Below are 21,628 nucleotides of genomic sequence, written 5' to 3'. Positions count from 1 at the left end.
TTGCTACAAATGAGGTGATTTAACAAAAATAATAATAAATTGCAGCCGGTGTGGAAAGCAGATGTTGTTACTGAATTTTGCTATTAAAGATTATTTCTAATATGATTTTCTGGAAAGCTTTTTTTTTTTTTTGTAACTGGAACTAAACATGAATCCAGACCACACTGCTGCACAGCTGCACAGTCACTGACTTGCTCCGCTTACAATCGGATGTATTAACCACATTTCATTGCTGCTCGCAAAGCTTGCCTCCATATTTGTTTTGTATTGAACACATCCTCCTGTAAAGGCAAACTCACCCCCATCCCCCCCAAGCTGCGTCTGTGCACACTTTAACCATTAGGTGGCGATTTTGTGCAGTGGAAGAACCTCTGTTTTGGTTTTATTCCCTCACTGTCTCCATCTCAAGCCACAGACAGAGGCAAGGACTCTGTCCAAAGCTGCTGCTGTTGCTGCTGCCCAAGTCACCCTCTCTCTCCTCGATTTATAACAGGTGCATCTCAAGTCCACACACTTGTCAACATTTAATGGAGTTGCAGTGTCCATTATTTATCAAGCTCATCTACAGTGTTGTCTTGAAAAAAGACGAAGCAGTGACGAAAGCCGATTTCCCTTCTTTCCAGTTGTTGCAGGATGGTTTGAGATGAGATGCGCTGAAATGGATGAATGTCTGGTGCATCAGTGTACTCATTACTTCCTTCTAGCCTCCTTGTGTCTGTGTTGTCTATGTGGCTCAGTCTTGATCTGCTGTGCGTCTTGTTTAATTTTCCTCTTTTTGAATATCTGATCTTTAAATGGCGCCTTCTTTTTGGGGTTCTTACACAACTCTAAAAGGTTAAAAAGGTAATCTGAGAAAATACGTTTGTGTTTTTTCTGCTTTTATTGGATATAACCAGTTATAAACCATACTCCAAACCAAAGAACATTTAGATGGAGTTTTGAAAATTGTGTAGGAACCCACTGTTTGAGAGCTTCTGCATGATATGCTTTCTGCTTTTGTCTGCACTGCCTGCTTTTGGTCTCCTTTGTTTGCTTTTTGTTCCTAACAAGCAGATATAAAATCTGTTTTTAGGCATAGCAGTGGATAGGAAGCTAAATTTGCCTTCACATATGTCTGTACATCAAGTTTCATATAGTTAAAGTGCATAATGAGGGTATTCTGCATGGAAATGTTGTAGCGTGTGCCTGTTATTGCAGCTCTCTGCCTTCGTGGACCAAGTTAAAACATTATCACAAGCAGAGAATTTTTAGCATTTGGTTGGCCTTTTGAAAAGTCTCTCAGTACTCTGTTGATGTCGGATATGTCTGCGCATTGCCTTTGTTTTCCAACTGCAGACAGTTTAGTCTTCCTCTCTGCTGTGCTGCATGTCATGTGTTGTGTTGCCATGGTAACAGGAGAAGTACCAGCGTGAGCAGGAGAAACTGAAGGAGGAGTGGGAGAAAGCACAGAAGGAGGTGGCAGAGGAGGAGAGGAAGTACCACGAGGAGGTGTGTGTGTGTGGGTGTGTTTTTTGCTTGACAGCACCTGTGATGGGTTTTTCTACTTAACAATATCAACTGAATTACATATAATATGTGTGTGTGTGTGTGAATTTGAAGTTTAAACCACTAAATTATCGTTTAAAATTAATCTATTTTCATATTAAAACAGGAGCGTCGGATACTGGAGGAAACGGTGACGCCTCTGACGCCCCGCTCTTCCGCCCTGACCTCCCCCAGTCGAGGTGAACTCTCCTCCCTCCCAACTGATCCTCAGGACGCTATCGTTCGTTCTCTGGCTGACTGGGAACGTAAACAGGAACTGCTGGAGAGGCAATCGGTGAATAGCGCATTGATCATAATATGAGCTGTGTACTGTCACACTGTATAAATTCACCCTCATATGAACAGTGGCCAGAACACCTGCATGTGGCATGTTTTTTGTTTTGTTCTGTTAATAAAGTATTTTCGTTTTTCGTTTCGAGTTCAGGTTAAAAAAAAAAAAAGGTGGAATTTACAATTTACAATATAGTGTATACATGAATATGTTTATGATGCTCCTTGATGCATGCACAAAATTACATTATTAAATTTGGTCTGACAGTATGTGGCTGTAAACAAGCCACAACCACATATAGAGCACTTCACTGGATTTTAATAGCATATATGATAAGTATGATAAGTATAAGTTATTGCTAAATTCATTACTTTTTAACTGGCTCAAGTTATTTTTGAAAGTCACTTAAGAGGACATGGAGGCTGGTCAGCTAACAGTTTGCTGTTTCTTACCTGCTGACACAGAGGGAGAGCACAGAGAGCGTGGATCTGAAACGGAGAGAAAATGACCGGACTAGTGACATCAGCACCGCTGATGACAGCATGAAAACAGCCAGAAGGTTAGTTAAGGTGTCTCCATTAAGTAAATGTTCCAATGTTTTTCAAATAATAAGTTCTTAATCCACAGTAGCACTTAATGAGGCTTAAATGTTAGAATACTGCTCTATATTTGCTTTCTTTGTTTTGTTTTTTGCAAATGAGTTAAAAGGTTCAGTTTTAAACTGAGAGCCACTTTTGATTTTGATACTTTAGGTAAAGGTAAATCAGCTTAGAAGAGAACTGCTCTCAGGTTAAAATGATGAACTACTAAATGATAAAATGAACAGTGAGACTGATCCGCCTGTTTCTGTGTGATGAAACAAATCCTGCAGGTTATGGCCATGACAGTATTTTGTTTTGTGTCTTTGTCTGAATTCTGTGTATTTTTGACAGTTGACCAATCATTTCAACACATTTCTCTCTCTCTGCTGTCATCAGCTCAATGAGTCAGAGCAGCAGTCAGGCGGAGAAATTTGGTCACAGCCTACAGAATGGCCAAAAGGTTCCTCCAGTGCTGGCCAAGTCTTCAACTCCAGTTAAGAAACAACAAGAACTCCCAGCAGACGGCAGCAAACCTCCAGGAGGACGAAGGTGTGTGAGAGCGAACAAGGCTTCAGTGTAGCTTCTGCCACAGTTCCTGAATATTATTCTCTAATAGTTTCCATTTGTTTTCCTCTTCTAAATAGAGGTGGGTTAAAAGCATGCATGCACATTAATGCAGTTTCTTCTCCTGACACATATAGTCTCCAAATATGCCATGTGTTCATGTTGCAGTGTGATTCTTTAACATTATTTTATCCTCTCATGTCCATTGTCTTTAGTTTTAAAAAAAATCTGCTTTTTAAAAAAATATATATATATATATATTTTAACTATGTTATAAATGCATATTTTAAATAATCACACCAGAAACCAGCAGGTTTCTATTGTGTTGGAGCAAAAGCTCCTGTTATGCTGTTTGGCCACCAGGTGGCATCTTATACCTGCATTTTGCTTCATAGTCTTCCAGCACTTGAAGCAGCGTTATTGTTGCCATGACCGAAGTGTTATAAACCTTATCAGGAGAATCATATACTATAGTAACACATAACAATACATTTTAATGGATGAAGTAATGCTGGATCTATCCAAACATCACAGAGCAGATTTGACTGTTGTTCTGTCTTGGATTGGCTCGTGTCTGACTCTGACAGCCAATAGTGTCGCTGTAACTGCGAGTCATCGTCATGTTGCATGTTGCTGTCCATTTCCAGGAGTGGCCCTATTGATAATAACATGGGCCGCAGCTCATCAAAAAACCCTGCAGCATGCCCACCACCCTCTGACGCACTGCCTCCAGCACCCAACAGGTATTGCATCACAAATGGCCCACATGGAGGAAAGGGAGCTTGTGACTCACTTCTGCATTGTCATTTTCTGCTTTGCTGCTTGCATTTCTCCACCCAGCTCATAACATGTACCAGCAGCATTTACCCTCTAACCTGTCTGGTATTTGAATAGAACCAAAGAACGGTGGAGTCGAGGAGAAGTAACAGTTTATTCATTCATTTTATGTAGTTTTGTTTTTTATGTTTCATCGTCGTAAAATGAGCACATTCACATAAACAGCTCCAAATGATCCATTATCCAGCTTTAAGAAATTATGTTTTCTTTCAGTTAACATGTTTTTAGAATGCAGTTAACAGCACGCAGAGGAGACCAAAAACATACATGCACACCATGATGTCAGCAAACAGCCTCTGCTGAACATCAGTGAAAGCACAAGACAGCACATACATGAATCTCTGCCACAGATAACTGCCTGCAGAATCTATAGGGAATGAATAAGACTTGTGGCTTTCTGGTTTCTGTTTGCAGTTTTATTGGAAAATCGTGTTTGAGCAGGCTTAAGTTACACACAGGTGAGCAGTCCTTGTAGAGTTCAAAAGAGGGGATGCATTTGCTGAAAACACATTTGCTGTCTGATGATAATGTTGTTTTTTCAAATGTGTTTCCATTCAAAGACAGTGACTGATAGAAGGAACAGAGAGTCTGGATCTCTTGGCTACACCAAAACCCCTGAAATATTAGCTTTTCCCCAGGAGCTAAGTCAGCATACTAGTCAATGAATTTTCAATATTTTAAATATACAGACTCACAAGTTAGCAGGGGTCAAAAAGAGCACCACAAAACATAAGAGTGGAATCTACTTCACTACCACACTTTTTTCACCCTTTGATTGAAAGAAAGATAGAATCTGGTCTTCTGATGAGGATATTTATGCTTTGAGAATTATTTTTTTCTTTCTGTCTTTTCTAATTTTCCAGAATGAAAACAACATGAAAAAATAAACTGGTTATTAACTGGTTCCTTTTTTATTGTCAAAGTAGCTTAACTGGTGGTAATTAAACAGATGAGTGTTTAATATTGGTGATTTTCCTTCTATGTGTCTTCCTACTTCTCTCTCTCTCTCCTATAGGTCTGTCAGTGGGAAGAAGCTGTGTTCCAGCTGTGGTCAGCCATTAGGGAAAGGGGCTGCCATGATCATAGAGACCCTCAGCCTCTATTTCCACATCCACTGCTTTAAGGTTGATGAAAGAGAGACAGCTCATCTTTGTCATTCTCTGTTTTGTGTATTATCCAGATTAGATTAGATAAAATGAGTAGCAGTGTTAAAAGATAAGAGTGGTTAAATTATTGTTGTTTTTCTTCATTTTTTTACTTCAGACAATAGTCTACAAATATTTCAGGTCAAGTCAAGTGCAAACGATTTTTAAATCATCAAACACGTGTAAGAGTATCAGTTGAATCGATGAGGCTTTGCTTCAAACACTGCCTGGTTACCTCTGCTCTCTGATTAAATTTATGTACAGCACTTACAATGACAGGTCACAGGACATTTTAAAATTAGCTGTGTTCCGTATTCAGCCTGAACTTGGAAAAGGACAGCCTGTATAAATAAAGGATTTAATAATAATCAGTCACCCATCTGTATGTGATCTGTCTTTAAAAATGTCCACCTTTAGTAGAAATAATTGGTTTGAGTCTCAGTACCACAGAAAGTGAAGGTTTGAAAGCCAAAAAGATTTAATGAAGTCTTTCATGGGGTTTGTTGACACTTAGAAACACTTAGGGGAACACCAGGCTTCTCCTTTAAGATACAACAGTTGGTAACAACATTTGCAATTTCCCTCTGTCTCTCTCTTCAGTGTGGCGTGTGTAAAGGACAGTTAGGCGATACAACCACAGGGACGGATGTCCGAATAAAAAACGGCCTCCTCAACTGCCACCAGTGCTACATCCGCTCCCGCTGTGAGTCCTCCTGAACCCTCCCCTATGTCTTCCTCCTCTGTCTCCCCCTACATTGTATCTATAGCTGTGTCCCAAAACGTCGGCTGCATCCTCCGGAGGCTGCATTTGAAGGCCGATTACGTCACAGCCAGGCGACGAAGGCTGTCCCAATTCGTCGACTCCTTCAAATGCGTCCTTCATTTCCCCGAATTTGAAGGATGGGTCGGGTGTGTCCTTCGTGGCCCGCCATATCCCAGAATTCATAGCGCGGCCCAGCCAAATTTCAGCTGCCAACAATGGCGGCCGCTACTAAGTTTTAAAATTACTCTTATTAATCTTTCTGGGCCACAAAATAAACTTTTAACATATTTTAAGGCGAGAAAGTAGCGGTGTAAATTACAAATATCTGCTTGGTTTATCAAGACATCGCATATTTGCAAAAGTGTGCCAACGTTTTCGGAGGCGTCTGTTACCCACCAGCTCGATAGCAAGCCGGGGGATTCAATGGTCACTCCAGCTGGCGAGAGCAGCAGACTCCCGGCTTCATCGTTTTCAGACCCCCACTCTTTCGCTACTCAGGTTAAACATGATATATAAGTCACTCGGATAACTTAAAAATGTAATTGTTTACCTTTTTCTGTGTTTTATTTGTTCTGGAGTAAATCGGTTTGGCTGAGATCAAAGTCATTAGATTATTAGATTAAATAAAAGTTTATTAATCCATCGGGTGGGTTCCTCCGTACGGAAGAGGATTAGGGCCACTAGAAAACAAATCTGAGAAAAAAGTCAGAATTCTGAGAAAAAAGTCAGAATTCTGAGAAAAGAGTCAGAATTCTGAGAAAAAAGTCAGAATTCTGACTTTTTCATCAAAAAAAATTTTTTTTTCAGAATTATTACTTTTTTCCCCCAGAATTCTGACTTTTTTTCTCAGAATTCCGACTTTAATCTCAGAATTCTGACTAATCTCAGAATTCTGACTTTAATCTCAGAATTCTGACGTTTTTTCTCAGAATTCAGGAAAAGAAGAAAAAAAAAAGACGTGCCCACTTTTTTTTCTTCCCAGTGGCCCTAATCCTCTTCCGTACCTCTGGGATTTTCACACAGCTGCATAAACGTTAAACAGAAAACTGGTTAAACAGAAGTGTGAGACGGTCGAGAATTTACGCCAGTGTCCTGTTATATTTTAGATAGCAAGGAGCAGACGGCCGAGTTTATTAAACTCCACCGACATAAATAGCTAAAAATAACCAGAAATAAATAACTATCTTTTTACATCATCCTCACAAAACAGAAAGTTTCATCTTTGTATAAAATTAGAAAAAAAAAGGAAAGGTATTCTTCTCCCTTATTGTTTGCTAATGTTGGCCATATGTCTTATTTTCAATGATGAATAAATGCAGATTTTAATAATGTGAGCAGCAGCAGTAAATACGGCTCTCATGAACCAGGTAGAAAAACAAACCAAATTTATTTTGATTTATTGTTTTCAAAGTAAACTTGACACTATTTTATGCTAAAACTTTTCAGTGTGTTTCAAAACTTAGACTCTTTATTGCAGCGTAACTGTGAGGCTGATAGGACAAGTGTATTTTAATATGAAAATCCTCGCCAGCGCAGCTTAATACAGGTGCACCAGATGCAGTGAAGCTGAAACGGGCAGAAGGAGGAAATGGGGGTGTTGCACTCAGAAGAGGAAGACAGTAACTTTCTGTCCCTTTCACCTTTACTGCACAACAGCAAAACTTTTTCAAACAACACAGCTCGTGTTTCAGTAACCTCTCAACAGCCGTTATCATTCGGGGATCAGTAAACCGCGAAATCAAATCAGGGCCTCTATCAGAAGACTCCTGAGTCTTTATCTCAAATTAAGAAGGTCTTCTTTCATTAAAGCTCCATGTCCTTGAACATGAAGTCCCAGAAAAACAATTGTGGTTTATAAAAATTGTCAATTTGATTCTCTTTCCCCTCTTTTCCTTTCCTGTCAAGCTGCCGGACAGCCAACCACATTGTGACGCTCGACTGACAAGCACAAGGTTCAAAGGAAGAACCCCCCCCCCCATCCCTGTTTTAACCTGATTATCTGCAAATCACGTCCTTCGCAGCGTGTCAGAATCTTTGCATCTTCTGCAGTTCGATAACCATTCAAGATTCATCATGTGGCCCAAATGTGGGGGGAAAAAAAATCTTCATATGTGTGTCATCTGATGCATGAGTGAAATCTGGATTTGATTGGTCCTCATGCCACCACAGACTGTGTTTCATCGCGCAGCAGCGAGAAAAAAAGACTGCTCTGAGGCGGCAGCCATGTTGAAAAGAAAACACATGTGCAGATGCTTCAAACACAGGTAGATGATGTTGATGCCCTGTACTGTCTGAATGAACACACAAAAACAAACAAGGTGTTCAAAAATGTGAATTATTGCCAGTATATTATATCACTTTTTATCGTTTAAGAGAGATTTTCTTAATTTGGAGGGATAAGCATCCAAAAACTGGAAAGAATAGATTATGTGGTAAGGCAGCTAGGCAGACAGAGAGCCTAAACAGGTTTAATCCAAAACACATTAATAAATGTATCCTCCTTCAGTTAAGTGATAAATTACAGCAAACAGATATAGAAAGTGCAATAAAGGTGACTATTTAGACTCAAATACAATATAGAGCAAGCCACTATTTTTATCCTTTGGCCCTTGCAGTGACCTCCAGTGTCTCTTTTTCTTTACAGAATAAAATTAGCTTTGAGTATAAAGACATAGTATGGATGTAGGTTCATCATTAGGGCAATAACAGGACTTAAAAGCTGGTTTTGTGCTTTTGGGTCACAGCAGGTTGCTCCTCTTCCAAACTATCAGCTTGGAAAGTCAAGACTTCAATGTGCCTTAGGAAAGCAAGGTGATGCAGGAAAAAACACCAGCTGTATGATGGTGTTTTATTTCTCCTTTATTTTATGTTGTTTTATTTTATTTTGTTGGAGGGATCTGGCCAAATTTTCAACTGCAGACAAGAAGGCTGCAGCTCTCCCTCACATCACGCTTTATTTTAGTTGATAAGTACTGTTTATTTTCACTTAAATTTGATTTCATAATTCCCCCGCCTCCCTTCCTCTGTGGTTTGCAGTGCTATAAAAAATGCAAAGACTGGAATAAAATTAAATAAAGCGTGTGATGTCTACTTGGTAAAAGACAGATTATGTATACTGCAGGGGAAAATTTCATTTAATTTGGATGTTTTATTCTAGAGTGATATAGACTTCTCTATGCTTTTAATTGAGGTAATTTTGATAATGGCTCAATGATAGAATTCATTTATACCTTGAAAATTTAAAAAAAAAAATCACTAATACACGTTATTACTAGGTAAAGAGCAAAAATACTATAAACATATACCAGCAGCAGCTGCACCTGTGCAATATTTGGTTGGATGAAAACTAAAGATTTGTGGCGCTGGCTGCACATTTTCAGTCACTTGCTTCTTTTTTAAGGTGTATGAGAAGAGCTCTTCCTGTTATGTGTTGTGGATGTAATGAAAAAAAAGTGCACGTTTAAGCCTAAAACCAAATGATTTGCTGTATGAAAGCAAACTAGCAAACAGCCTCCTTTTTCTCCTCCTGAACTGTGTCCTATAGCCAAGCTTCCCCTCTGGGGTCATCTCTTGATCTACAGTATTTTTAAACTTCTGTTATGATTGTGTATTTTTTTTTTTCTCAATTTAGTTAACGAATAATTGTCAAGCCCAGTCTCTTATAGCGGGATCTTTGAGACGGAGCTCTATATTCAGACGGTCTTCTTATCGCAGGATAGTTGGGGAATGAAACCTTTTACGTCTGTTCTGTATTTATTGTAATATTCACCTGAGCACTATGCGAAATATAGATTAATTTGATGTTTAAATGCATTTGCATTTATAGCATACTGTATGTTTATAAATAAAATGTTATACATTAACGCCCTGCTTCTGTCTGGTCATTTTGCAATAAAAATAAAGAATAAAAGTAAATAAATGCTTTAAAATGTACATTTAGTGAGATGCCAGTTTGTTAAAAGTGTCACAAAGCGAAACTCTTCAGGTTTGGAATCATGAATAAACGGACAAATATTATGCTCAGTCATTTCACCTGTAATCACAGCGTATTTTTTGTCCTTTTTATGTGTCATGTGACTCCAAGAACAAAAAGGCTGACCGTAACCAATTTTCGAGTGTTATTTAAAGATTTACATAGAAATTGTTTAAAATGTGTCTTCCTATTGATAAACTATCAAATAATATAATAGCTCATTCTAACCCAGTGAGAATAGAAACCTCTTTTTTTTTTCCATGTGCGTTTTTATGACAGCACCATAAATTTCTAATGATAAAACACAAAAAACCCGTCTGTAGCTTAATGATGTTTTCAGGTGATAATAAAATAATACTCAAGTTGGGTCGGAATAAACCGAGAATAACGACTCCGAACATTTATTTGGCCTAAAATTCAAAGACGTGCCTATTAAGGTCCTGAGTTTTTGATTAGAGTGCATTTTTAAAATGTGACTTCATAAAATTAAAACATTTACCTCGACGGACTCTCTGGCTTATACACGAAACGAATTCTTTGTTCAACAAACGGATTCCCGTAGTATTTTTGATCTCACCTAAAATCTCGTAGCGATTATTCCCAAATTGTGCCTCGAGTCAGAAAACTGGATTCCACGGATGTTTGTTAATAAAAGAAAAAGTGTCAGCCAGTTTATTTAACTCATTATTTACCATTTTAAAAATAAACCTGATTGAGTTTCATTTCTTGAAAAATAATTAATTTGTGTATTTTAGTGTAGTTTAATTTCAAGTTCGTATACAATATTTCCCCCGAATTTAAACATTGCCTTTTAATAAGAGTTAGTTTCTTGGAGAAAGATTGACTGACTTTGTTTGTTTGTTTGTTTGTTTGTTTTTAAAGAAACATCCTGGTTTCATAAATTAAACTAAAGGCCGGATTACCTTCTCCCATTCTTTTTCTTTTTCCCAAAAGTCAATCGGAAAGAACGAATTCTGAAACGCCGCAGTGCTGTCCGTGGTGCTGAAATCTTCGCCCTTTTCAAACCATAGTGACAAAATATGTTTTTTCAAAATTGTTCAAGAATCGTATACTACAAAAAAAAAGAATAATAACCGATCATTTCCACGATTTCTTTCCCAAAGAAAAACATGACAAAAACAATATGGACTATTAATTTTTTTTTATCATCAACAATCATTTCAATGGTACACCTGGAAAACTATGTGCACATGTAGAAATATTTCCTTCTTAAATATAAGCATTCATTACCTACATATAAATAACTTTCAGATCCTGGACAAAACATGTTACATAATGCTCACAAAATGGGAGGGAAATCATTGTAAAATCAGACAAAGAGACAACATGCAAATTATATAGAAATAAATACAATGTTTGCATCCATTCCCCTTTTTTACCCAAAATAAATTCTTCCGAGGGAATTTTGTAAAACATCAAAAAGACTTGTATGATCGATCTACGAGGGAGTATGGCCTATGGTTCAACTATAGGAGACAATAATACGTATTAACACTATACAATTTTGAGCCACAAAAACATTGCCGTAGAAAGACACACAAAACATACAGATTTCCTGTCAGAGGTGAACATTGCAGTAAGTTTGTGCCTTTTTTCTTGAGGAAATAATTGTGTTTATATCGATAATTTAAAGAAACTAAACTCTCAGCAGCCTTAGAAACCAAAACACAGCTGTAAGAGGCCACTTCCACACAGCAGGTTGTGTCTGCAGAGAACAAAACAGCAAAATGCGTCAGCGTCTTGTTGGATATTGGTTGTTTCATACCATATGTTTGTGGAAAGCATCCTCAGTCGTGGAGATTCAACGTCTCTGAACGAAACAAAGCATCTGATGAACACTGACATTTAATGTGACTAAACGAGGCTCCTTTGCTCACTGATGGCACTACGCCTTTCCAGCGCGGCGACGTTTGTTTATGCTCCAAATCTGAACAAAATATATTCATCTTAACAAGTCAAGTGATCCAATTTTAAGTATTTATTTCACGCTTAATGTGTTTTTAATTAATGCATGAATAATGGATGTTTAGATAACATTGGTGCACGTAGAAAAAGACCTTTTCTGTCTTATTTCTCAGTGTATTTCGTCCCGAGACATGCTTGAAAAGATTTTACACAACTTGCACTTGTTTGTAGAAAATAACTTTTTTTTTATTATAAGACGATCTGACTTGTCAAGATGGATATGTTTGCCGCAAACTGCCAGCTGGCCACAAGAAACGACGCAAGGCGTAAAATTAAAAGATAACAGTAGTAATCTTTTTTTCCTAACTGCTTTTTGTTGTCCTTAAGTCAGTCTTGGGCGATTGCTTTTCAGTCTCCAGAGAAGGAGGAAACGTATCTCTCTTCCCCTGCTCTGCTTCTCTTTCCCCGATGTGAAGCTTCATTAGAACATGCTGGTCTTTACTAACGTAGCTTTGGCTCCGTTCTGTCTTTGCAAAGACGACAATACGCTGGCGAAGGGCCCGCCCAATGAGTCCGGGATAGAGGTGATGGTCCCCGGTGCGGTGGCCCAGCCTTGGCTTGGTGCTGTCACTCCCATGCCGGTGGACACGGAGGTCTTCACTTGGTCCGCTTGTCCGTTCCCGGTGGTGTTGACTTGGCCTGCGGTAGGGCTCGGCCCGCCGCAGTTGGAGGTGGGCACGGGGTTCGGGCCCGGTCCTCCTGTGCTGTCAGGGTCGGTGGTTTTGGTCTCTTTGCTGTCTTCATCTCTCGAATCGGACTTTTTTCCAGAACTGGACTTGGCTGCCGCTGCAGCCGCTGCTGCAGCCCGCTCCTGCTTGCGGAATTTGGCACGTCGGTTTTGGAACCATACCTGTTTAGTTGTGAAAAGGTGGAAGTAGAAACGTTTAACGACCGTGACTTAAATTTCTAGAAGACTGACAAAACAAAGGGCGACAGAGAAGTTGAGTTCTCTAAATAATTTTAGTCATATAAAGACGTTTTAATATCTGAAAGCCTCAAAAGAAAGACGTTGTCTATTTTGCCAATGTGTACACAGCAGTAGTACTCAGCACTTCGCATTGTGAAAGCAGTTCAACTTTTGCTTAAAATCTAGTGATAATGATTGATTAGACCCAGTATTTTGAAATAGTTCTCATTTGCATCCACCAGTGCGTAACTGTGCGTAAAGGGAGTCGGTGGTTATGTACCTGCACTCTGGCTTCAGTCAGATCGATTTTGAGTGCCAGCTCCTCTCTAGTGTAGATGTCCGGGTAGTGTGTTTCAGCAAAAACCCGCTCCAGCTCCTTCAGCTGTGCGCTGGTGAAAGTGGTCCGGATGCGCCTCTGCTTTCTCTTCTCGTTCAGCCCCCCGTGATCCGTGAAGAGTTTGTATGGAACTGTAAATGAAATGTCATGGTTACACGTGCAGTGGTCTTATCGGTGCAGTAATGGGGAGATATGGGGGTGTGTAAATGTGATGTTGTCAAATGGAAGTAAATTGAAATTCAATATTTTGTTTAAAATCCGGTTAAGGACGCTGGGCTAAAGCTTCCAATTGTATTATGCCTTTGATTACCTTTGAATTAGTTCAGAACTGATAACGTTGCAGACCTGTGATGGGGTTAATTGTAATGTTAAACTAATTGTTCTCCTCAGATTGAGGCTCAAGTTTGAAAACTTGTCATAATGTTCCCATCCGCCCCGCTTGTTGCTACTGTAACTCCAATTCGGTGTCAATAATGAGCTTTAGTCTTTGGTTATCTAATTATTTTCGAAGCTTTATGTCTCATCGCAAAGTAAATAAATTATGCCTATCATTTTGGCAGCTTAAGATAATTCTGTTGGCGGTTTTGGGTGTGACTGGGATAGTATAACCCCGTAACCGAATTACCGCTTGCCTGCAATCGCTTCTAACGTGATAAATTCTTTCATTTGTGTAAGCAAATTTCGTTTCGTAAATACTAAACACATTTCCATTTTCAAATGCAATCAAGGCGTCCTATAATACACCGGGTTGTGGCTCTGGAGCCGCTGCTTACCTGCGGCGTACGGGCTGCTCTGGTGGTCCCGCAGGGTCCCCAGACTGCAGGACCCCGGCGTGAGAGACGGACAGCCGGAGGTGGCCCCAAAAGTGGTCCTGATGGGATTGTACTGAAACCCACTGGCTTGACTGCACGAACTGAAGTCCGCATAGGCCGATGCCAAGCTCGAAGTGTCCATCCCGGCCATACATGACTCGTAGGCAGAGGAATTTAGGTAAGAATACTCCATTTTATACATTTGAGAAGGCTCGGTAGAGTTAGAAAGCTGCACTTCCCTGGAAAAAATGGCAAACAAAAGCACCCAAAAAATGGGTCTGAAAGAAAAAAATAATAAAAACAAAAATGAGGAGGACGCGCGGTCTGAGTTTGGGGGGAAAGATTACTTGTTTGGTTTGAACTGATTGGGAAAAAAAGGCTGGACGGTGGGTAGATGTTCACTGCTCAGCGCCTGCTCCAAAACTGGCCTCCTTTATAGGAACCTAGCCCTGTTTTATGAAAAGCCCCCTAAGAGCCGCCTAGCCCGAGGTCTCTAGAGCATATAGTCCTCATAATAAACTTGGCTCTTTCCGCTTGGACAATAGCAAAGCGTTTGGTCTTATTGCTAGCGCTTTTTTACATGACAATAACTCATCAGTCTATTGGGCTGGCACTGGGGGCCCGGGCTGTCCAACCTCCCTATCATTGATCCCCTGCATCTCTAATTAGAATTTAATACCTCGCCATTACGCACCCCTCCACCACCACCGCCGCCGCCGCCCACCCCTCTACCCATCCACCCCACTCCTCTCCAACCACCATCTTGCCCTTTAATTCAATCACACCACTTGGAAATAATGAAAGTTGGGTGACGATTCTCCCTGATCCAATTTTCTCCAAGCTTTTAAGCCTTTTAAGCGACCGTATACCTTGGGCAGGATTTCACATAGTATTCCCCCTCTACCTCTTCTTTCTGCCCGTCTGCTCCGACTATTTTCACTGATCCTGACTCTGGTCTTCTGCAGTGAAGCCAAACGTGTCGGCTTTTATCTCTTATAACCATCTATATTTTTATTAGGGCTAAACAATTTGTTACAAAAGCACCTGGTTTAATTTTTTTAATTACCTGTTTGTATCAACTTTAGAGAAAAAGAAACGAGATATGCATTCACGTATATGATTTTTAAACTGAATGTGTGCTACCTGCACGCAGTATCGCCTGTCTGGATTTCTTCGGGTTTTATTTAACACAAAACTCTTAGACACAGCTCGATTTTAAATCCGGACAGTATCATTTGTGGTTCACGACTTTGTTGCTGTTATTAAGGGGGGAGGTAGAAAGAAAGATAGAAATTGTCTCCATGGGCTCAAAGCCCAACGTGTTGGAATTTATGCGCGGTAATAAACGTATTTTCCGGCTTCGATTTCATACTAAATTTCGCCTTTTCTGCCAACATTTTTCCAAATCTTTTCCTACACAGCTGCAGTATAATCTCCCCGAAACTTCCGGGTGTATTTTTATGATTCAAATGAGTTTGTAATTGTCTTTATTACTTTCATTATTCCGTTTATTTGGCAAATAACATCTTTCTAATGAAAGTAACGAACTGGCGAGGCAGTCATCGGACCTCTCAGGCTCACAATATTGGCTGAGTGGTTAATTTGGTTTGCGTAATAAGGTGAACCATTTTGTATGGCTCTTACACTCTCGATGCGTTTCTTCTTCCTCTTTTTTTTCCACTGGACCGAGTTCAAGTCCTCTGTTGAAGCAGCGAGTTTTCCCTTTCAAATGATCGAAACACAAAAAGAAGAAAAAGCAATTACGGTGCATTTATTAAATTTAGCACATAAGTGTTTGATTATTGAATTTATTATTCTGTTCATGTTTGGGTGATTGATATGAGTAGTGGCCCTACATCGAAGTGTTACAATAATATTCTTATAATAATCTGAGGATAAAATGATCAATAGAGTATGTTAGTATTTTCTATTATTATTATTATATTGAGGCTATCAGCTTGGACATTACATATTACAAAATTTTGTCTTAAAACCTATAAAACGTCATCATGAGATTTTTATGGATCTTTGTTTCTTGTAACTGTAGTACCTCGGAGATATTTGATTTTGTCATGATATTGAGTTTTATATACAATAATTTTTATGGGCTGATATAAAAACAATGTAGACGTTTACTAGAAAATGCTAGCAGGTCAATATCTGAAGACATAAAGATTTCATATTCTAAATAGCTGCACTAAATAAAAAAAAGGTATATTACCTATAGCTATATATTCTTATAGACTGTGCACCATTTATACCTCCATGACATAAAATATACGATTTTATTTTTTTAATTGCTGCCTTTTAGTAAAAATATTGACTTGCTTTGTTATTTAAACTGAAACAGAGGTGAATATGAGGCTGAATGTGGCACCGAACACAACAAGGTGCAGCTCCCGCTAAATAAAAAGAAAACAAAAATAGAAAACCTGCTTGCTTTCTGCCATCAATTATTTTTCTCCACAATTGCTGACGTGTTGCAGTGTGTTTCTCCCTTTTCTTCCTTGTGTACATTGTCTTCCCAGGGATCAATGAGAACAGAAAAAAGTTAATTCTTTCTTGACACAACCCGGTCCCTATTATGTAAATGTTTTCTTTTTTTATTTTCTCTTTCTACACACGAGCTGGGACCCAAAAGTTGTACCAAATGGTTAATTTGATTATTGAAACCAAAGAGCCAAATGGTTCACCGTCCTCCCTCCACGCGTCTGGCAGCGAGAAAAGAAACCATCTCTGGGAATTAATCTAATAACGCTCAAAGAAACGAGAAGTCTTTTCTGATATTTCGCCGAGGCAAATACAATTATAGCTTTTAGCCATCGGTTTCTTTCACTGAAGCTGCTCTTTATTCTTGTGGTCTATAGTCCCTCCGCCATAGACCAGCTATTGAAACGCCTCCTTTTTTTATAGTTTCAACATCTTTTAATTCTTTCAGCTGGTTCGGCTGGCACCCAAAGCCGCAGTTTGATTTTGTTTTGATGTGAGAATATAAAATCTGAAAGGAGAAAATCTGCAATGTGAGTTGACTTCAATGACTTTTGAAAAGATTTTGCAAGATGCAAGACGTGCAGTCAGCTTTTATGTGGATGCACAGGGTCTCTTGGCTGCAGGTTGAAACACTCTCCATACAAAGCACCTTTTCCAAACACAGTGAGTGCGGAAGAAACAGTGATTTACACTAACATAATTGTCCTTTAATTCGTAATTACGGTGCAAATAAAGGGCCTCAACCATATGTATTCACTTAAATAAATCAGGAAAACGCGATGTGTGCAAGACCTTAAATTCCCTTGGCAAGTGCCGGACAATAGAAGGGATATGGGAGGAACTCCTCTCCATTTAGTGCACACTATCGTTGCTCAGCAATATAGGAATGCGGGTCGACAGGAGGGACAAAAAGTGGAACAAAATGCCATTGTCTCTGGATGGATTGGATGGATCCACTCCCCTGAAAAGGCAAAGTAACAGAGGAGGATAAAGAGAGAGAGAGAGAAAGATGGGAGGGTCCCGCTGTCACATTTCACCTACAATGTCTCACTCCTCCGCCCGAGGAAATCCTACGCTTATCAAAACGGTTATTAATAAGGCCGCGTGTTGCAGGGGAGGGGCTCTGGAGCAGATAAAAAATTCATTTTGGGGACGATTCCTCATGGCAATTTAGTCTGATGTCTCAATTTGACGGGATGGATAGAAGGTCTCCCTCTAGTTGCAAAATGCGTGAAAAATATCTGAGAAAAACGATTACAAGATGAGAAAGGAGGCTTTGCTACATCTTTACACTAATAATTCGGGTTATTATTAATGGGCGGCAATTATTCTGTAATAAATCACGTTCGTGTTGGATATTTTGTCTAGGTGTACTTCCTTTTCATCATGTAAAACTGAACATCGCAAAATATGTTAACTCAAAAGGATGGGTTGGGGTGGAGGGGGGGGGGGGGGGGGGGGATCAAACATCAGACTTTAAGGTGTTCCAGGCTGGTGCGTAAAAGGCGCATCGCGTTTCCAAGCGCACAGATGGAAAGTGACATCTGGGAAAGAGGCAAAATTCAATTAGAAGCTGGTGTCTTTCTCCATGTCTGCAGAAAAAAACGTTCAGCCAGCACAAAAGACGCCAGGGATACAGCCTGCTGCGAGCAGGCTCAGCCTCGTGTTGTTGTTTGTGTATTTTGTATTTTTATGTGCCTTTACAGCTTGTTAAAATATATGAAATAAAATCACCAGAGGTCACGGAGATCGTCAGATACAGTAAAGGAGAGGAAGGGAGGGGGGGAAAAAATCAACTTAGCGCCATTTCATCTCGCCTTTATGGGTTTATAATGATCACGTAATAAATTGTGAATGTAACTGTTTTGAATTCGTGGACTACAGGTTGTGTTGTGTGTAATTTTTCCCTCTTATCTTACGTTAACTGTCTTCCAGATGCTGCAGCCAGCTCCAGCAGAGCACAGCTCGTCTCCTCTGGCCTCTCTGGCCCCTCTGAGCCTTTATCTGCTCTTCCCAAGTGACCAAGAGACCAGCCAGTGGATTAACATAAAAATCTTATTCCAGTGGATAAGATTAGGAAACATATTACCCTCAAACGCGGCCTTGGCACGGGCGAGAGCCAGGCAAGGAATCAATTACTAAATTACTCCAACCTCTAAGTCGACATTAACGCAGAGAAATGCCATCGACCGGTCCTGAAATAAGATTTCGCAAAGATGTGATCATTAAATCTCTTGCCAGTGTTCAAGAATTTGATTCATAAAATCGTCTGAAATGAGATGGAATTAAATTCTTATCGGAGCTCTTGTCATCGTTTCATCCCGCGCTGTTTAACGTTGGTCAATGGCCTTCATGAGATTTTCCCTGTAAATAAACTTGGTAATTGAATCCGCCTCTCCACGACACATTGTTTGGTTGTTATTAATTTATTGCAGCCATGCAGGCGGATGGATGGGGTATGCAGGCCGGAGTCAGGCTTAGAGTCAGAGTCAGGTCCCAGATAAATGTTTTAAGTCACAGACGCCGAACCACGTTGTGATTTAGACTCAGTTAAACTGCAACAAGCTTTTTTGGGGAGGGGGGCAATCTGAAAAATCATCTGTCATTTTTTTTTCTGGCCTCCTGCTTTTCCCCCCAGTGGGGTCAAAGCATATTTTATTTAGCATAGTCTACTGGCATTAACCCCCTTCCAACCCCCGCATTAGCAATTGACAATTATTAGCCTGAGCCTCATAAATCAGCTGCGTGACCCGTTATTATTGTTGAATTGAATAGCTGTTGGGGAAGTGAGGGTCAGTGTCATTAACTTGCCTCCCCTCTCACCCTCCGCACCCACCCCTCCTCTATCCTACACCACCCTCGGGCCCCCTGAAGGCATTTGGCTCTCTATACAAGGACCTGCTTGCTAATAATGCCGTGTGGTCGGCCTAAAAGCTTAATCACACATGCATTAAGCAGCAGACAGGGGCCTTTTGTGCGCACGTAGGTTTACTGGAATTAAGCGATTAATGGTCATCTGAGCGGCAGGCGACAAGGCGGCGCATCGAGGATGATGGAGCGGTTTTTAATGTCAAAAAAGGGAAGAGAGAAGGAGCGGAGGCGGCAGGGTGAAAGGAAGGAAAGAGGGAGGGAGGGCTGGGCAGCAATTACAGTAGGCCGTGTCTCCCAATCCATCATAAAACGTCAAGGTCATTGTGCGTTATATTGATTATTAGACTATACAACGCTTTGTAATGTTTATTACACACCCCTGCTTCGACATTACAATATGCAAAAATGCCGCATGTAAACACCTGCTATCAATTTCTAAAGCTGCTCATTTGTTTAGCCTCGTGCCCCGTTCTCAATTTCATATTCTTTTGATGCGCTCAGACTAAACACGTGGCCCCAGTTGTACATTAGACTCTTTATTTTGCCCCCAGACTCCATCTGCATAAATCACCAGGCAGCTCGTATGAATTATTATTTCCATATAGTCAAAAGAGTCCCAAACAAGAGACAATAACCCTGCATGCACAAAAACAGGTCTTCTCAAATCTATTGTTTCTGGTACATCTGAGGTCACAAATGGTAATGAACTTATCAATATCACAAGCTGTCAGGGTGCTATATTGTTACTGCTGTAACAAAACTTCAAACAGTGTCTTTCACAAACATTTTGTAAGACAGATTAAATAACCATTTATTTAAGCTGATGCACAGCCATCACCTGATCATGCAGATGATTTGAGGTAGTTTTAGTGTGCAGGTGTGTTTGACTGAAATCTGAACAGCTTCAGTCAACCCTTATTAACAACTAATGAACACCATACTTTTAAACCCCCACAGTCGTGTAGGTTAAATTACAATGGCTACTTTACAATTCATTCATACACAAACAATGTTTGAAGTTTATTACTGCATAGTAAAAAGTCTAAATCTACCATGGCTGGTGTTTTTAAGCAAGTTTCTCTCCACTTTTTCCTCTGAGATGAGGTACTATATAGTTTTAATTTTACAAAGTCCTTTTTTTCAGTTTTAAAACAAAAGCTTTGAAATAACAATAAAACAAATAGATCTAAACTTATATGCAAAGAAAGCTAAACATAAGAGCAGAAATATTGAAGAAGCTGTGCTCAATGGTTTGTTTCCACATTTTTTATAATTACTCAGTTGAAGACGTTTACCACATGGGGTGGACATTACAGTAGCTCCCATTAGTATCACCCATAATAAAGATGGTATCACGATATAGCCGTTTTATAATTCTCAATACATGAAAATCTATTATGATAAATAAGGAGTAGGATCATATCACTTTAGTTAATTAGCGCTCTAATTTATTTTCCATTGTCATGCCCGCCATCACTCATTTTCCTCCTGTGAGCTACTTCTTCACTAGAAGTTACTTAACTTCAGTTCACTTTAGATTTAGATTAGATAACCACACTATCTATTTTCCACTAAAGCAGTTCCAGCGCCCAATCTAAAAGTTGTTCCATTGACACGCAGTGGCAAAAAGCTGGCACTGGCATGGCTAGCACAAAATTGCCAGGCCCAAATTTGAAGTCACTGTTTTCAGTGGCTTTAGAAGCTGAAACAACAAGAAACTCACCAATGGAGATGCATTCTGCAGATTCAGCATCTGCACCACATAGTATACCGCTTGTGCTTCATAATACACTCTAAGAAATAAAACATGGGCTTTGTAAAAATTAATTCATAGTTTTATGTTCAATATACTTAAAATTGTTAATCTTATGGGTATAATTAATATTTTTAAATTTGATTTAATTAATTCTAAACCGCTTTAATGTTAAATAATATTGATATTTCCAATTTATTGAACACATTTAATTAAATCCAAAGAGCCTTTTCCACATCCTTTCTGAGCATGCGCAGAGAATGAAAAAAAATCTTCGCGCATACGCGTTGACCTTCTTTATCTATGCCACAGTGTGCTTTGGCCACATGTCTGGAAAGAGGGATTAATCACGATTCATCCGTTGGAGTTAAGGTAATTTCTTCCTATTTTTAATAGAATATAATTTAACTAGTACTTTGTGATAATATATGGCGTATATTTTTCTGGTAAATATGTGGGCCGTATGTGTTCTGTAGGTTAGCATTTTGCTAGCATTGGAAACATTCATTTGCATTGTCGATGTTACTGCACATCTGAATATTGTCCCATTTGCGTTTAAAATTTCTTTCGAACTCTTAATAGCACACTTATTTTATTTGTTTTATTGCACTATCAAGTTAGGAGAACGTTAGCCCGAACAAGAATTGGGATACATGTGCAGTGATTGTTGACGAGTCCATACTCGTCTGCTTCACTGAAGAGAACCGCGAACTGCGTAGTTTGCATATATATATACTTGCCCCCAAAAATAAAATCAAGTATGCTCTGCTTGGTTAGTGCTTGTTTGTGCCAT

The 21,628-nt window shown here is 39.5% G+C and overlaps 2 protein-coding genes across 8 annotated transcripts in view; one reads left to right on the top strand and one right to left on the bottom strand.

Annotated features, from left to right (window-relative positions):
• The window catches only part of LOC102789617 (LIM and calponin homology domains-containing protein 1-like), an 85,400-nt gene extending 75,831 nt beyond the window's left edge, over positions 1–9,569 (top strand). For all 7 annotated transcript variants that reach the window (XM_087846739.1, XM_087846740.1, XM_087846734.1 and 4 more), the window contains 8 exons: positions 1,396–1,488; positions 1,652–1,819; positions 2,281–2,375; positions 2,794–2,946; positions 3,609–3,704; positions 4,814–4,922; positions 5,544–5,646; positions 7,612–9,569. In XM_087846739.1, the coding sequence (XP_087702865.1) occupies positions 1,396–1,488; positions 1,652–1,819; positions 2,281–2,375; positions 2,794–2,946; positions 3,609–3,704; positions 4,814–4,922; positions 5,544–5,646; positions 7,612–7,637 (843 nt within the window). In that variant the 3' untranslated portion in view covers positions 7,638–9,569. The remainder of the gene's footprint in view (positions 1–1,395; positions 1,489–1,651; positions 1,820–2,280; positions 2,376–2,793; positions 2,947–3,608; positions 3,705–4,813; positions 4,923–5,543; positions 5,647–7,611) is intronic.
• Positions 9,570–10,831: 1,262 nt separating this feature from the next.
• On the bottom strand, positions 10,832–14,286 carry phox2bb (paired like homeobox 2Bb). The gene is made up of 3 exons (XM_006798883.3): positions 13,683–14,286; positions 12,853–13,040; positions 10,832–12,515 (listed from the first exon to the last, which is right to left on the bottom strand). The coding sequence occupies exons 1-3, from the start codon at positions 13,921–13,923 to the stop codon at positions 12,087–12,089; spliced, it is 858 nt and encodes a 285-aa protein (XP_006798946.1). The 5' UTR covers positions 13,924–14,286; the 3' UTR covers positions 10,832–12,086.
• Positions 14,287–21,628: the final 7,342 nt, after the last annotated feature.

The sequence above is a fragment of the Neolamprologus brichardi genome, chromosome 2 (assembly GCF_056152115.1).
Source record: "Neolamprologus brichardi isolate AB-2024 chromosome 2, ASM5615211v1, whole genome shotgun sequence".
NCBI lineage: Eukaryota > Metazoa > Chordata > Actinopteri > Cichliformes > Cichlidae > Neolamprologus > Neolamprologus brichardi.
Note: the sequence above shows the minus strand (reverse complement) of the source record. Positions and strands in the feature narration are given on the sequence as shown.

What these genes read in the sequence shown, in the direction of transcription:
- phox2bb (XM_006798883.3), bottom strand. Translation starts at nt 13,923, where the DNA reads ATGTATAAAATGGAGTATTCTTACCTAAATTCCTCTGCCTACGAGTCA. An exon ending in GAGCAGCCCGTACGCCGCAG is followed by an intron (nt 13,041 to 13,682) that starts GTAAGCAGCGGC and finishes TTTCATTTACAG; the next exon opens with TTCCATACAAACTCTTCACG. An exon ending in TGACTGAAGCCAGAGTGCAG is followed by an intron (nt 12,516 to 12,852) that starts GTACATAACCAC and finishes ACAACTAAACAG; the next exon opens with GTATGGTTCCAAAACCGACG.